The sequence below is a fragment of the Chondrus crispus genome, genomic scaffold (assembly GCF_000350225.1).
Source record: "Chondrus crispus Stackhouse genomic scaffold, scaffold_670, whole genome shotgun sequence".
Lineage (NCBI taxonomy): Eukaryota > Rhodophyta > Florideophyceae > Gigartinales > Gigartinaceae > Chondrus > Chondrus crispus.
The window spans coordinates 1-12,742 of NW_005178675.1; the positions used below are offsets into that span (position 1 = coordinate 1).

The window sequence follows — 12,742 nt, forward strand, 5'->3', positions numbered from 1 at the left end:
GAAAACGGTGCGAAGCGGGAGGCAGGCTGTGGTCGTTGCAGAAGATTGCTAGACAGGCGAGGCTGAGTGCGTCCTTTGTTCGTCGAAGTTCGAGAGAGGTATTGTTTCAGCTGTACGATGGTCTGTTGAGATTCAGGAACGAGTCGGAAGTAATTGGAGAGTTCTTACGCAGGATAGAGGAAGTTGCGGAGAAGCCGTGGTTGAAGTCGCTTACACCTGGCTTGAACGTATCAGGCGCGGTGCAACACATATTTCCGGACCAGTGGAGCGTGGTGGGAATGTCGGGATGCGCAGCTAAGAACGAAGTGATCGCTTGGGGGGATGATGAGAAGCATCTGTTTCGTCGGACATTCCGGGACGGGGAAATGGAAGAAAACGTGTTGTTTGAAGTGGCATGGTTCGTGAGAAGGTTTTGGTCGGAGAACGGAAAGTACGTAGCGGTAGTACAGGCAGATAGAACAAGCGTGCAGGTGTGGGATATGCATACAGGAGCTACAGCAAAGCGAGTCGGACAGGAAGTGGATGTAGGGCACCTGGGCTGTCGCCCTTTTGACTTGACGGGGGATGGAAAGCGAGTAGCGTTTGGGGGAGAAGATGGTGTGGCTGTGTTATGGGATGTTGAGAGAGGTGTGAAGATCAAGGAGGCAGCGAATATGGGGGGCCATGTTGTTAAGAAAGTATCGCTTTCACCGGGCGGGAAACGGTTGGCGTGCACGGGAGAATGCGGCTCAAACGGGTCAATTTTGATACTGTGTGCAGAGACAGGGGAGATGGTTCGGGTGATTGGCTTGCCGAGTATTCGACTAACCGATTGGACCAAGTGGTTGATTTCGTGGTCGAAGAATGGAAAGCGGGTCGCGTGCGTGTTCCAGATGGGGGAATCTGAAGCAAGATTGTGGATCTTTGACGGGGAGACTGGTAGGAGTATCGCGGAAAGCGCGCCTTTGAAACGCGTTCGCTGTCTTTCATGGTCGGAGGACGGGACGCTGTTGTGCTGTGGCGAGTACTGTGGCGACGATCAGGGTGTGGTGTCGGTATGGGACGGACGCTCGGGGAAGAGAATATCGAAATTTGATGATTTTTTGGCAACGGCAATATCTCTGTCCGGGGATGGGAGATGGTTGGCTGCTTCCGGTGACGGCGGGGAGGTTTCTGTGAGGGACACAGAGACCGGGGCAGAAGTACGGCGGCACATCGCGACACGCGGGTCGCGTGTTGGCGTCTTGGGCTGGCTAGAAGATGGAAAGCGGATGTTTTCTGCGGATGAGAATTTCAATATTGTCATTTGGAGGTGGGATAATGTGGAGAGGGTGCAGGAGGAGGAAGAGGAAGTCGACAAGGTCAACAAGGAAGGGCAAGAATTCACGGCTGTTGCGTGGTCAAGCGATGACATATGTGCTACTGTGGTTGGAGACGGAGACGTAGTGATGTACGATGTGAAGACGGGGAAGAAGATGTGGGGGGATGCTGAGACACACGCAAGCCCTGTGCATTGTCTGGAGATGTCTAGAGATAGCAAGCGGGTGTTTACGGCAGCAAGAGATGGAACGTTTGCGATGTGGGACAGCAAGACGGGCGACAAGTTGTGGGAAGGCGGGGAAGACTGGGCCAGCTGGGCCAAGGATGGTGGCGCGAAAGCATGTTGGTCCAATGATGGGACGAGGGTGTTCGTGTCGTTTAGAAGGAGGATGGGGTTGTGGGACGGGAAGACTGGGAACAAGTTATGGGAGAGAATCACGGACACCTACATGTGGATCGGGTGCATGGCGTGGGCTGGAAACGACACGAAGATCGCGCTTGGCAGTTGGAGTAACGACGGCAGGGTCGTGCTGTTAAGCGCCAGAACGGGAGAGGCGATCAGGGTGGCATGTGGGCATACAGATGGCGGGGTCGTGCTGCGGGGCGCCAAAACAGGAGAGACGATGGGCGATGCCCCCGAACGTGTCCCAGATTCGGTCGGCCTGAAATGGGCTGCGGACCGCGGTCTGCTTGAGTGGTATTCAGACGAATTTGCAGACGAAGTTCACATAGATTGGTTCAACTTTGTGAAGCGGCCCTGGAGAGAAGGTGAAGAAGGTGTGCGGGCTTCGTTCTCTGTTGAGCGGGCTCCGTTCTCTGGTGCGCGGGCTCTGTACCCTCATGCGGTGAAGTGGTCTCCAGATGACAAGTGGATCGCGTCAACTGGATATGTTGAAATTGATGAAAATGGGAAACCAAGCAGAGTCGGAGTTATGATCTGGAATTGGGAGACAGGTGTAACATATCGGTACCAGTGCCAATATTATGAGTTTATGGTACCACCCCATGCGCTGGAATGGTCTGACGACGGGCGACGCGTAGCCTTTGGAATTGGAAGAGAGCTTGCGATATGGGATATTGAGACAGGGGTGATGTTAAAGTATAGCACAAACAGTGAAGAACATCTAAGGCAGATTGCTTGGTTCCGGGACGGGTCGCGAATGGCGACGTTGTGTGGAGAAACGTTACAAATCCTGTCCGTGACGAGTCAAAGCGCTGTCTGCGAAAAGCAATACGATGATGTTGGGTATCTCAAAGAGAGCGATCTGCGCCAGTTCATCGATACGAATGAGGGCAAACTCACGGCGGCGGATCTAGAGAGGAAACTGGAGAGGAAACTGAGGATTCGGCAAAAGGGAGATGGAGTGTTCTACAAGACAGGAGATGACGAAATCCGCCTAGCAACCGTTGCGGGATATCGTTGGTTCCGTTCTACTTCAGGTCGGCACATTGCGATCCAGGTAGGAGCAAAACTGTACTTTTACGAGCTCGTGCAGTAGTGTGATTGTGAGTGTGTGAATAACCACTAGGCAAAAGGGGATGTCCCGGCCAGGACAGGAGGGGTTGTACCCACGGTATATGTAGTAAGGGATGATGTGCCAGGAGAAATTTGTATGTATTTGAAGTTGTTTCTAGTTACCCGACGCCTCGATGCCCCTCCGCAAAAAAAGTAGCCGGTACATCTTTTCTATGTGTCGCGCGCAGTTGCGTCAGTGTGCGGGGAATAGTAGAGACTGCGCGTAGCGAGACCAGCAAACAAAACTGGAGGCGGAACAGGCACATGCGATATCAGTCGTTGTAGTATGAAGTTCAAGATATGCACGGCGGATTTGCGGTGGTTTTGCTTTGTCAGGTATTAGAAACTTCGTTGACAGTGTTAGCGTTGAGGTTGACGGCATGTGTAGCGTCGAAGACGGGCGGTGGTCGGGAGGCTGTGGCTTGTTGGTAGTGGTGGGGGGAGCATGATGGAGCATGAAGAGGTTGTGTGAAATGGAGGTTTTGGGTTGTTTGGACACGGGCAACTGCTCGTGCACGGACACTCACACATTAATGTGTATTAATGTGTAAGTGTGTTGAGTGTCCCTGTTCCAACCATCTCTTAAGAGATCTCTTAAGAGATGGTTGGAAACAGGGAGGAAGAAGACAGGGGTACGGGATACCGCCGTGGCTATCCGATCAGCACTTGTTTGTGGTTACACCATCAAGTAGACCGAGGCCAGGCACTCTTCCTTGTGCTCGGTGGGATGGCCAGAGACGACATTGTTTCCTGCCGCGGCCATTCTTGCTCGCCGGACATTCTCACTCACCGGAGGTACGACAGTCAGAAACACGTTGCAACCTGAATGTGATATATACATGTATAGTGAAGTCCCTTCTGCAATACATTTCACATACTTGTATGTGTACAAAAAATGGCGGGAGAACGAGAGAACGAGTGTGTGTTTTGTTCACCGTCGAGGGCTTGGATGACGTTCCCTTCAGTGAGGATGAGGGTGTCGTCGGCGGAGGCGATCGGGATAGAAAGGGGGGGAAACGAGAGGGCGGCGATGGGAACGGCGGTGCACCGGGAGGGGCGAGTCTAATGGCCATTTCTGAGTTGTGAGTTGCTGCATTTTTCTTTGCTCAAGACCTTGTTTCAATTAAAATGTTTCAATTAAAAAAGCGTTTATATAATTTAATACTGTAGCGCACAAGGGCCGACTCTCAGCACCCGGCGCCTACCGCTACGTGATCAACTTTCCGTGATCAACTTTCCGTGTTGCCAAACCAAAGGCATCAACCCCTCCTCGTCCTTCTCCGGCACCTTGACGCCGTCAATCTTCGTCAAAACAATGTGATGGTCCTGCACATCCTCGGTATGCTCAATCGTGCAACTTGCCGCCACCATGCACTCTTCCTCCACCCGTGTCCTCGTCACGTACCGCTCGGCAATGTCCTTCTGCCTTGTCGAAAGCGCGAACAGCCTCACGCCCGCCCCGACCCCGCCGAGCCCCGCGTAGAACGCGCTCGAGTGCCCCACATTGAAGCATATCATCCCGCGCGCCGCCGCAGGCACCGTGACGGACGTCGCCGTCATCGCCAGATCCTCCCCGTGGGCCGCGCTGGTTGACACCACCCACATCGCCGACGGCATCTGTCGCAGCAACGTTTTGGTTTGCTTGTCCAGTGGGTAGAACGGCAGCTTGGAGCGCGGTACGTCGAGTGCCACCGCGCGCTTGGCAAGGTACGTGTCTCGGTAAATCGCCTGCACGAATTCCGCCTCGCCTAGGCTCACCGCCGTTACCACCGCCTGTACCACGGCGCACCCGCCCACGACGGAGATGTTCTTCAGCGATAAGTCGGCCGTGACGCCTGTCTTGCGCTCGTCCAGCATCAGTGACGAGGATGATGATGATGACGACGTCGAAGGCCGCGGCGCGAGAAGCTCCACCCTTACCTGGTTGAGGGGGTCTTCCGCGACGAGCGACGCTCTTTTGAAAAAGTCGTCATCCGTCACAAATAAGACCACCTGCTCCGGCTGCATGGAGCACCCGCGAAAGTTGTCCAGTTCAATCTCCGCCCCGTCAAACGTGCACCGGTAGTAGTTGGTCACCGTGTGGTGCCCAATGTCACCAACCGCTTGCTGCCGCTCTGCGGCGGAGAGGCCCTTCTCATCGCCGGAGCTCGTGGACGTGGAGTTGGGCTCGCTCCGCAGGGCGGGGCTGAAGATGTTTGCCGAGTAGAGGCTCTTAGCGGGTGCGTCGGGCCACGTGGCCTCGGCGCGGTCCATGATTGTGATAACCACTGACCGACAATCATAGCATCCCCACCGGTAGTGGTTATAAGTTATAACCACTACCGGTTATAACTTATAACTTATAGCCACTACCGGTGGGGATGCTCTCAGAGCATCCCCACCGGTACGCAATCAAATCAAATCATCAAATAACAACACTTGGCACACTTCTTCTGTAATTTGATTGGCTCCCTAGAATTTGGTTGTTTCGTTATTTGGCTGTTTGATGCTTCGGAAAGAACTGCCCCACCGGTGAGAACCAAATGAAGTACATTCCCCTCGTACTCACCATCGCATCCTTGTACTCACACTCATACTCACCCTCGTATCGCACCCTCAGTCGTAGTCGCACGCTCACTCGAAACCCATCCCGCGACCTTCTCCCTCGCCACTCTGTCTGCACTCCTTCCCTCTCACCTCCACCGTGGACAAAGACAGACTGCCGGCGCTGTCCTCCCTGCTCACGGACAGCACGCGCTCCCCACGCGACCGCGAGCAGCGCGATCCCGGAGAGAACATACGCGCCGGCGGCAGCGGTGCTGCGGCGGATGATTGGCTCGACAGCCGCGAGCGACGTTCTCCTGCGGCTGCTGCTGCTGCTGAGCAGCGAATCGCACTGCGCTAGCACTGTCTGCGCTTGTGAACCTGTCGGAGGACGAGGAGCCGGCGGCCCTGACGCACGCGGACGCGGTGCGGCTCGCAGCGCAGGTGGTCCTGGACGCGGACGTCGTCGCGCTGCACGCGGCGCTGCTGTCCAACCTGACGCGCTTCGCGCCGGGCGTGGACGAAGCGGAGGGCGCGGACGGGTTTCGGGAGAGGGGCACGCTACTCGTGCTCGTGGAGAGGGTACCGAGTATTCCGAATGTGCTGCGGCTGTCGAATGCGTGCGCGAGCCAGTTTGTACGGGGTGAGATAAGTCTGCGCCACGGTGCTCCGCAGGTGTACACATGGCATCTTTCGAGAAACTTCCATTAGGTGTCACTGCTGTTAGACTGCAGGACCACTTAGAAACATGGCGTGTAATCCCAAGATTGAGTACCAAATATGTTCTTCAGAGTTGTAAACTGAGAACTTTGGAGTTGGTCTTCCGTTGCACGTTCCATACCTCCGCAGACGGTGTGTGCTGAGTCGAACTTTTCCGCCTCAGGCAGTCTGCCTTTCCTGGTCTACTACCGCCTCAGTCATTCTTCAGTTTCCTACTTTGCTACCGCTCCAGGCGGTCTGCCCATTCCTACTGAGCTACCGCCTCATACGAATTTCTATTTCGTATGTATACGCCGCCCCTGGTGGTCCTTCTTCCCGTCTTTGCACTACTCCAGGCAACCTTGCCTATCGACTTTTATTACTGTGCTGTACGCCGATGTACAATTAAGCGTTCTTCCTTTAGACTGCGCAACGAACGTGCGCGTAATACCTCGAGTGGTCGATAAAGATCATGGGCAATTGTGCATTGGAACGTTTAGATTTTCGATAGTAATATCACTGTAGAACTATTTAATCTATGTACTTCAAGATAAATGAGCGCCTACAGCTAGATTCCCGGTCGCTACAACAGCCTAAATCCCCTTCAATTCTGGGCCCTGCCTGGCAAACATGGGATGAATACAACTGGAAAGGACGGTTAGTTTGTAAGACAACGTACCAGGTAGTGTTCATCGTCTTCTCACTTGCAAGATACATTAAAAATACGAAAGAATAGTCAGTTGCACACAAAAGCGAGCGGATCCGAATCGAGTAGAAAAAAATAGAACGAACTTGCAGAGCTTTCTTGTGGCAGCGGCCACGGCCTGCGGAGCGTCAAAGTCTGTAGACTGAACTTTGGGTGATGTCGCTCGCGCGTGAGGATCTCACCAGTCGCGACTCATGATGCCTTTATACAACCTGTAGCGATTGCTGCAGGTTGTATAAAGGCATAATGAAGTTCGAACTTCAGAGAAGTGAAAAACGCACGCTTTTGGACATGTCCGAAAGCGCTCGTTTTTCAGACACTGTACCTCAGCTTTGTTGCTACCAGAGACCCGTCCCGTGTTAGTGATTTTGTACTCGGCCCAGTATTACGAATCGTAGGATATTACAGTAAGTTCCATTACGATAATGGTTGTGCCCCGAAATGGGCACCTAGCCAATGACAACAAGGGAATTTCGAATGGGGAACAGTTTAGCTGCCAATTGAAATGCGACATTTTTTCGCCCAAAATCGTTCATATTTTCCGCACTTGTCTACATGCCTAGCTAGGCAGCTAGCCTGGTGAAAACGTTACGCTAAACATGTCCATCGTAACGTTTTCATCTGGTGCACCTTGAGGTGCTCCTGGCAATTGTCCACATTTCGAGTACTCGCTGCGCGCTGGGACCACGCGAGTGCGCACATTTACATTTAACACGCAATTTGGGAGAAAAGGGGCACAAAGATGGCTGATTTTGGTCAATCCGTCACTCACAAAATTGCGGAAACATGATACCCCTACATTCCACATACGTATACAAAGCTCTGAGCACGCTGAGTAGGAATGTTTAAATAGATTGAGCATTTTCGGTTTTCTGTTGGTGGCATATGACCATGGTCATTTGTTGCACAGCTTTTAAGTATTTCGAATAACCGATCGATACAGTATCAGGGATTTCGATGTTCGAGACGCCTTTTCGTCTTTGGATTTGATACCTTCGCTTTGATAGAATTCTATCAAAGCGAAGGTATCAAATCCAAAGAGGCTTAAGCCTCTGACGGGAAGTCAGGCGGAAGAGAGCTTTCTTCTTGCTCTAAATGCTCAAGCAAAAGCTTCCATGCATGCCTAGGCATAACCTCTGGATCGCTGTTGACAATTTCGTTTAGCCTGACAGTAATGTCGGGCGTGCAGGGCAGGAGGAGGGTTGCTTGCAATGAGTGAGGGGGACGGAAAAAGCAAGAGCGGACGGGAGGAGTACGTTTTCGAGAACATATAGAGTGCTCTGAAAGAGGCCGGGTGTGTAGAGGAGCTGAAGAGACTGTTTTTGAGTGAGCGATGGGTGAAGATAGTGATAGAGAGGCGGGGTTTGGCAATCCGAGGAAGCTTTGAAGGGACTGAGTAGAGACTTGAAGCGGAATGGAGGAAGCGGGATTGTGGGAAGGGGACGGGAAGATGAGGATGCAGTGGATGCAATGGATGCAATGGTTTTGATGATGCGGGCTTCCCGGCTCAGTGTACCGTTTTGTGGTGAAAGTAGTGCCGGGATTTACTTTCAAATATACCGGCGAGTGAAGCACAATTGTGCTTCACCCGTGCGTATAGTGGAAATTAAATGTCCTGGGTGTCCGTCGTGTACCCTGCCTTAAGGCAGGGTGCACGCCGGACACCAAGGACAATTACTGCATCGATCACAGCATCTTTGACTATGATATCAATGCCCCATACTGTTCTGTGACTCAGAGCTGTTGCACGTTGATTGTTGAAACGTAGCATAGAAGGAGGAGGTAGTAAGTCCCACTTACCAAGTCAACAATGTGAGTGCTGTAGAGATGATGGCCGATGTAGCGGAGAGGATGTGCAAAAGTGGGTCTTTGAAAGTTGCAACAACGGAGAAGGGAGTGATGTTAGTGGACATCAGCACTAGAGAAGACATTCTAGAAACGGAAACTGAGGCTTTTGCTTTGCTGTTCAATGTCAGCCCAATTCTTTTGAAATTTGATTAAATTCATCGGCGGTCCAATTAACCGTTACATTCTCAAAAGAGCTCGAACGTACCACAATGAGTCCCAATTCTGTACCCCGTCTACACAGCCAATGGCAATGAATCTTCGAGAGATTGTACAGAAGATCCCTTCTAAGAGATTTGCGAAGACAGAATGCAAATCGGACCACAGCGCAATTTTTGCGCATGGTTCTGTTCTGTTGCACCAAATATGTACCCCTTTTCTCCCAAATTACGTGTTAATGTGACCTATAGATAGCTCTCTTTGCCAGCCCAGTGGCACCAGAACACAAGCAGCATTGATCACTGCCTCGGTCTGCGTCCAGGGGCACCAGGCCTTCTAACGCTGGGGTTTTGTACAAATTGTGGTTTATAGCAATAGGTAACATTTTGCAGTCAAACATATACGCGGATGAGACTGCAGAATATTGGGCGCATCGCCATTGTAACTAAGGTATCGTTTAATTTTGCATAGTAGTGAATACAGCTACTACCTGCATGCATTGGTTAACCTTTCCTTGGAGGGAATCCTTCGCCAGTTCCCAAAATGAAATGCGAGCCTCCTTCGTCAATCTTTCCGGAATGAATGACGCATCCGGATGTCTCCTTCGTGCAAGACTCGCCCTTAAAGCTTACCTCGCGATCATGCAACACTATTGCCTTCCGAATACCATAATGTAATGGGCTGAAAAAGGTTTCAGCCCAACAACAGGCATTGTGAAACTTCTCCTAGCGGAATGATAACAGCATACATATGCTCATATTTGCACGCTTCTTTTTCTTTTGCTTTTGAATTGGAATCCACTCCAGGTCTTGCTTTTTCCATAATATTCCGTGAGAATTAGGCCTGCTACGTACCAGAACATAGTCTCAGACTGTTTCATTGCAAAAGGTTGAGGTTCATTGGCGTAGTCCATTTGGCCTTCACCTGTTAGCATGACCACTTGGTCTTTACAGGTCCGCCAAAACGTTTTCACTGTGGCCTGCACTATCTCAACTGGTCGTAATATGTCATGTCTTGGTGTGCCTTTGTCAATCTTTCTTTCTTCTATATACTCCTCTGCGTCGGAAATGCGAACCATGAAGCATGATATCATAAATGTTACAGTGCATTGAACACCGGAAGTTCCTACTCCAAACATTTTCTGGAGTGCCTGAAATGCTTCCCTGTTTTCAGTCTTGAACGATGTACTTTCGAGAGCAATGCTAATATCTTCGAACTCTGTACCAGGTACCCAAGCCCTGTCATGCTTAAATCTGTCTCCCAGTCCTCTAATTCTTCTCTTGAAGTCACGGAGTAACGGCGGTACAAAAGTACTGTTAAGGAGCGTTATCAACTCCCTTGAATCTTTCTGTTCTAGACGTGCACCAATAGCGATGCTTTCCAGCTCGGATGCAAGCCCGTCGTCAATGTTGTCGGGGTCTTCAATTGATGACGCAACCTCTCCGAGCCTAGAAAGCCAGTCGTTATCCAGTATAGCATTCATTGCTGACAACTGCGGGTTTCTGTGGTTTGATTTGGATATCGCTCGTTTCAGAGGCTGGTGTACTCCCTCGAAGATGAGCTCCTGAAAGCGACGATTATGTCCGAAGCATGGCAATGTATGGTTGTAAAGTTCAACCAATCGATGCACGTTTGGTTTGTTCAGATGTTTCCTGGCCTCTTGACTTAGCTTGCATACCTCGTTCAGACTAGCTACATATTCAGAAGCTTGTTGAGCTAAATCACTCAACCGTTTATGTCCACCTCTCTCATTAAACATTCGGATTGACTTCTGTCCATCCACAGCAGAAATTGGGTAGAAATACGTTGCGGCAACGAGCTTCTGAAACTTTGCAAGTAGTTCGATAATAGAACTGCGCACAGGTTCGAATGTTTTGAGTATGCAAGGCTCTTCGGTTTCCCCTTCGAATTCAGACGAACTATCTGAATCAGAATTAGAAACATCATGTTCCTCACTCTTTGCGTGACGAGGAAGACCTCTTTTTTGCGTCGCGCTCTGGTCAAGAAATAATGCACTTTTGAAAGCAAATGGAGCAACCAAGATGACATTAAACATACTCGATAAAGACATGGAATGAATTCTGATTGCATCAACGTTGAATATATGAGATTGCGTCTCTAATCCATGCGTCCTGAATGTCTCTTGAATGTATATCTCTGCGATAAGCCGCTGCTTCTTCTGAAAGACAGAGAGCGCAGCATTCAGAACATCTTGAGAAAGACCAGCGAGAAGATGATCCGGAGCCACTAGAGCAGATCTGTAAGGGTCAAAGATGGCAGGCACGACTCTCTCTCTATTTTCGGTTAGAGGAACGCGCCCCCTTGCATTTCTGAGTTCACGAGACAAATGGTGGAGTGGGAGATAATCTGGACTTTCGATCGAAGTTCCAGCATCGACGGTCACACAGCTTTGTGAACGGCTTTTCAATCGTACATATTGAAAGTCCTCTTTACTCACAAGATCATTCCTTATAGATTCCATTCGATCGTGGTCTCTGCAGAATGCAGAGTTTGGCGAGTGATTCTTGGTGGTGTATGCGTAGTCAGACTCTCCAATTCCTTTCTCAGAATACTTTCTGAAGGTGCACAGATGGCATGGAGTTCTAGCGTTCTGACCTAAAACTTCTAGAGTATGTGTTACTGCAAGATAATCCCCAATGTATCCCACAATATCTAGATATGCGGTGATTCATTTCCAAAGAAATCTTTCACCTCTATTCCTTCCGTCGTGCACTTGAGAATGTCCGGGATCACGACGCGAAGTACATTGTTGGATGATACCCCAGGTGGTGTAAGGCTCAAAACGCGGACAGAGCCTGCGCCTGCTCGGTTTCTCAGAGGCAGATTTAGAGGGAGCATATAAAACCCTCCAGCACTTCCTCTTTTGCCTGCAAAAGGCTGAGTGTCGTCCGAGTACAGGATAACTCGGTACACGAAGTAGTCCCTACCGTTCTGGAGTTTTCCGAGACTTGGAGAATATCCGTTTTCATTCACGGATGATGATGTGGAAGATAGGGAGTATACAAAGTTGCATGTGGCCTCTAATACTCTTTTTCCATCACAAAAGATCATGAATATACAGGATCTGTACTCGTCTGCTCCGAAAAGATGAATCCTATTAACAATTGTGAAAGTGTATTCTTCTCGAGACGTTTCGATCGAAATATTAACCAAAACATCACCAGGAAGAAATCCAGTGTCAGTTCTGCTATTGTCGGACTGCAACAGAATGTTCTGTACACATCCACGAAAGCATGTCAAGGCCCCGAAGCTAGCTTCTGTCGACTGTGAGATTTCAGATTCCGATAGCCCGGACTCTGTGAATACACTGCCGACTTCATCAACACCATTATCATCGCTCCGACAAGTTATGGAGAAATCGACTGCGGTTCCTTCTGGAATTGATCGACAGAGATCGGAATTCTCGGCTGGATTTCGACTGGATTTCGACTGAAAAAAACAGTGGAAGCGGTGGTATGAGCCTCGCGGTTTCTGATTATTGCGGAGTTCTCTACACTGTCAAAGATGAATTGATTTGGTTCAACTTTGGGTCCTTTCGCACAAAGTTGCATGAACCGCCTCCGAGACGACAGATCCCGACGAATCCACTCACTCAGTAGAACGACTTTTATTTGTTTTCTCGCAGGTAAAATCCGCCCCTCATAATCTCTTGAACCTGCCGCTGCCCCCGACTTTGCAGCATTGACGTCAAATGAACAAGTAATTGTTTTCGGGAATGAGAATTTTCTCATGAAAGAAAAAATGTTCTTTTGCAAATGAGAGTAACTGCTCGTGCCCCTCTTCTTTCTTTGTCCTCCTTGCCCCATGAAATCCAGTGCCTTACAGATTCATAGTGCTGTACTTTCATGGCCGTCGTACCACAAGCCATGACGAGCCCACCCATAACTCTCCAGTTGAAGAATTTCTTGAATCGACGCAACGGATTATCAGGCAGGTAGTCGCGGGGTTCTTGAATTTGTTCGGAAGATTGTCCG

At 50.2% G+C, this 12,742-nt stretch overlaps 3 protein-coding genes; 2 read left to right on the forward strand and 1 right to left on the reverse strand.

Moving 5' to 3' along the window:
- The first annotated feature begins 770 nt into the window (after positions 1-770).
- On the forward strand, positions 771-1,152 carry CHC_T00000873001 (hypothetical protein). XM_005711029.1 is given in 3 exon segments: positions 771-1,008; positions 1,023-1,075; positions 1,076-1,152. 2 exon segments carry the CDS (start codon positions 771-773, stop codon positions 1,073-1,075), a joined length of 291 nt encoding a protein of 96 aa, XP_005711086.1. The 3' UTR covers positions 1,076-1,152.
- Positions 1,153-1,250: 98 nt separating this feature from the next.
- Positions 1,251-2,798, forward strand: CHC_T00000874001 (hypothetical protein). The gene has a single exon (XM_005711030.1). It carries the CDS (start codon positions 1,251-1,253, stop codon positions 2,796-2,798), a length of 1,548 nt encoding a protein of 515 aa, XP_005711087.1.
- Positions 2,799-4,030: 1,232 nt separating this feature from the next.
- Positions 4,031-4,672, reverse strand: CHC_T00000875001 (hypothetical protein). Its single transcript, XM_005711031.1, has one exon. The coding sequence runs from the start codon at positions 4,670-4,672 to the stop codon at positions 4,031-4,033; it is 642 nt and encodes a 213-aa protein (XP_005711088.1).
- Positions 4,673-12,742: the final 8,070 nt, after the last annotated feature.

What these genes read in the sequence shown, in the direction of transcription:
- CHC_T00000873001 (XM_005711029.1), top strand. Translation starts at nt 771, where the DNA reads ATGGTTCGGGTGATTGGCTTGCCGAGTATTCGACTAACCGATTGGACC.
- CHC_T00000875001 (XM_005711031.1), bottom strand. Translation starts at nt 4,672, where the DNA reads ATGCTGGACGAGCGCAAGACAGGCGTCACGGCCGACTTATCGCTGAAG.
- CHC_T00000874001 (XM_005711030.1), top strand. Translation starts at nt 1,251, where the DNA reads ATGTTTTCTGCGGATGAGAATTTCAATATTGTCATTTGGAGGTGGGAT.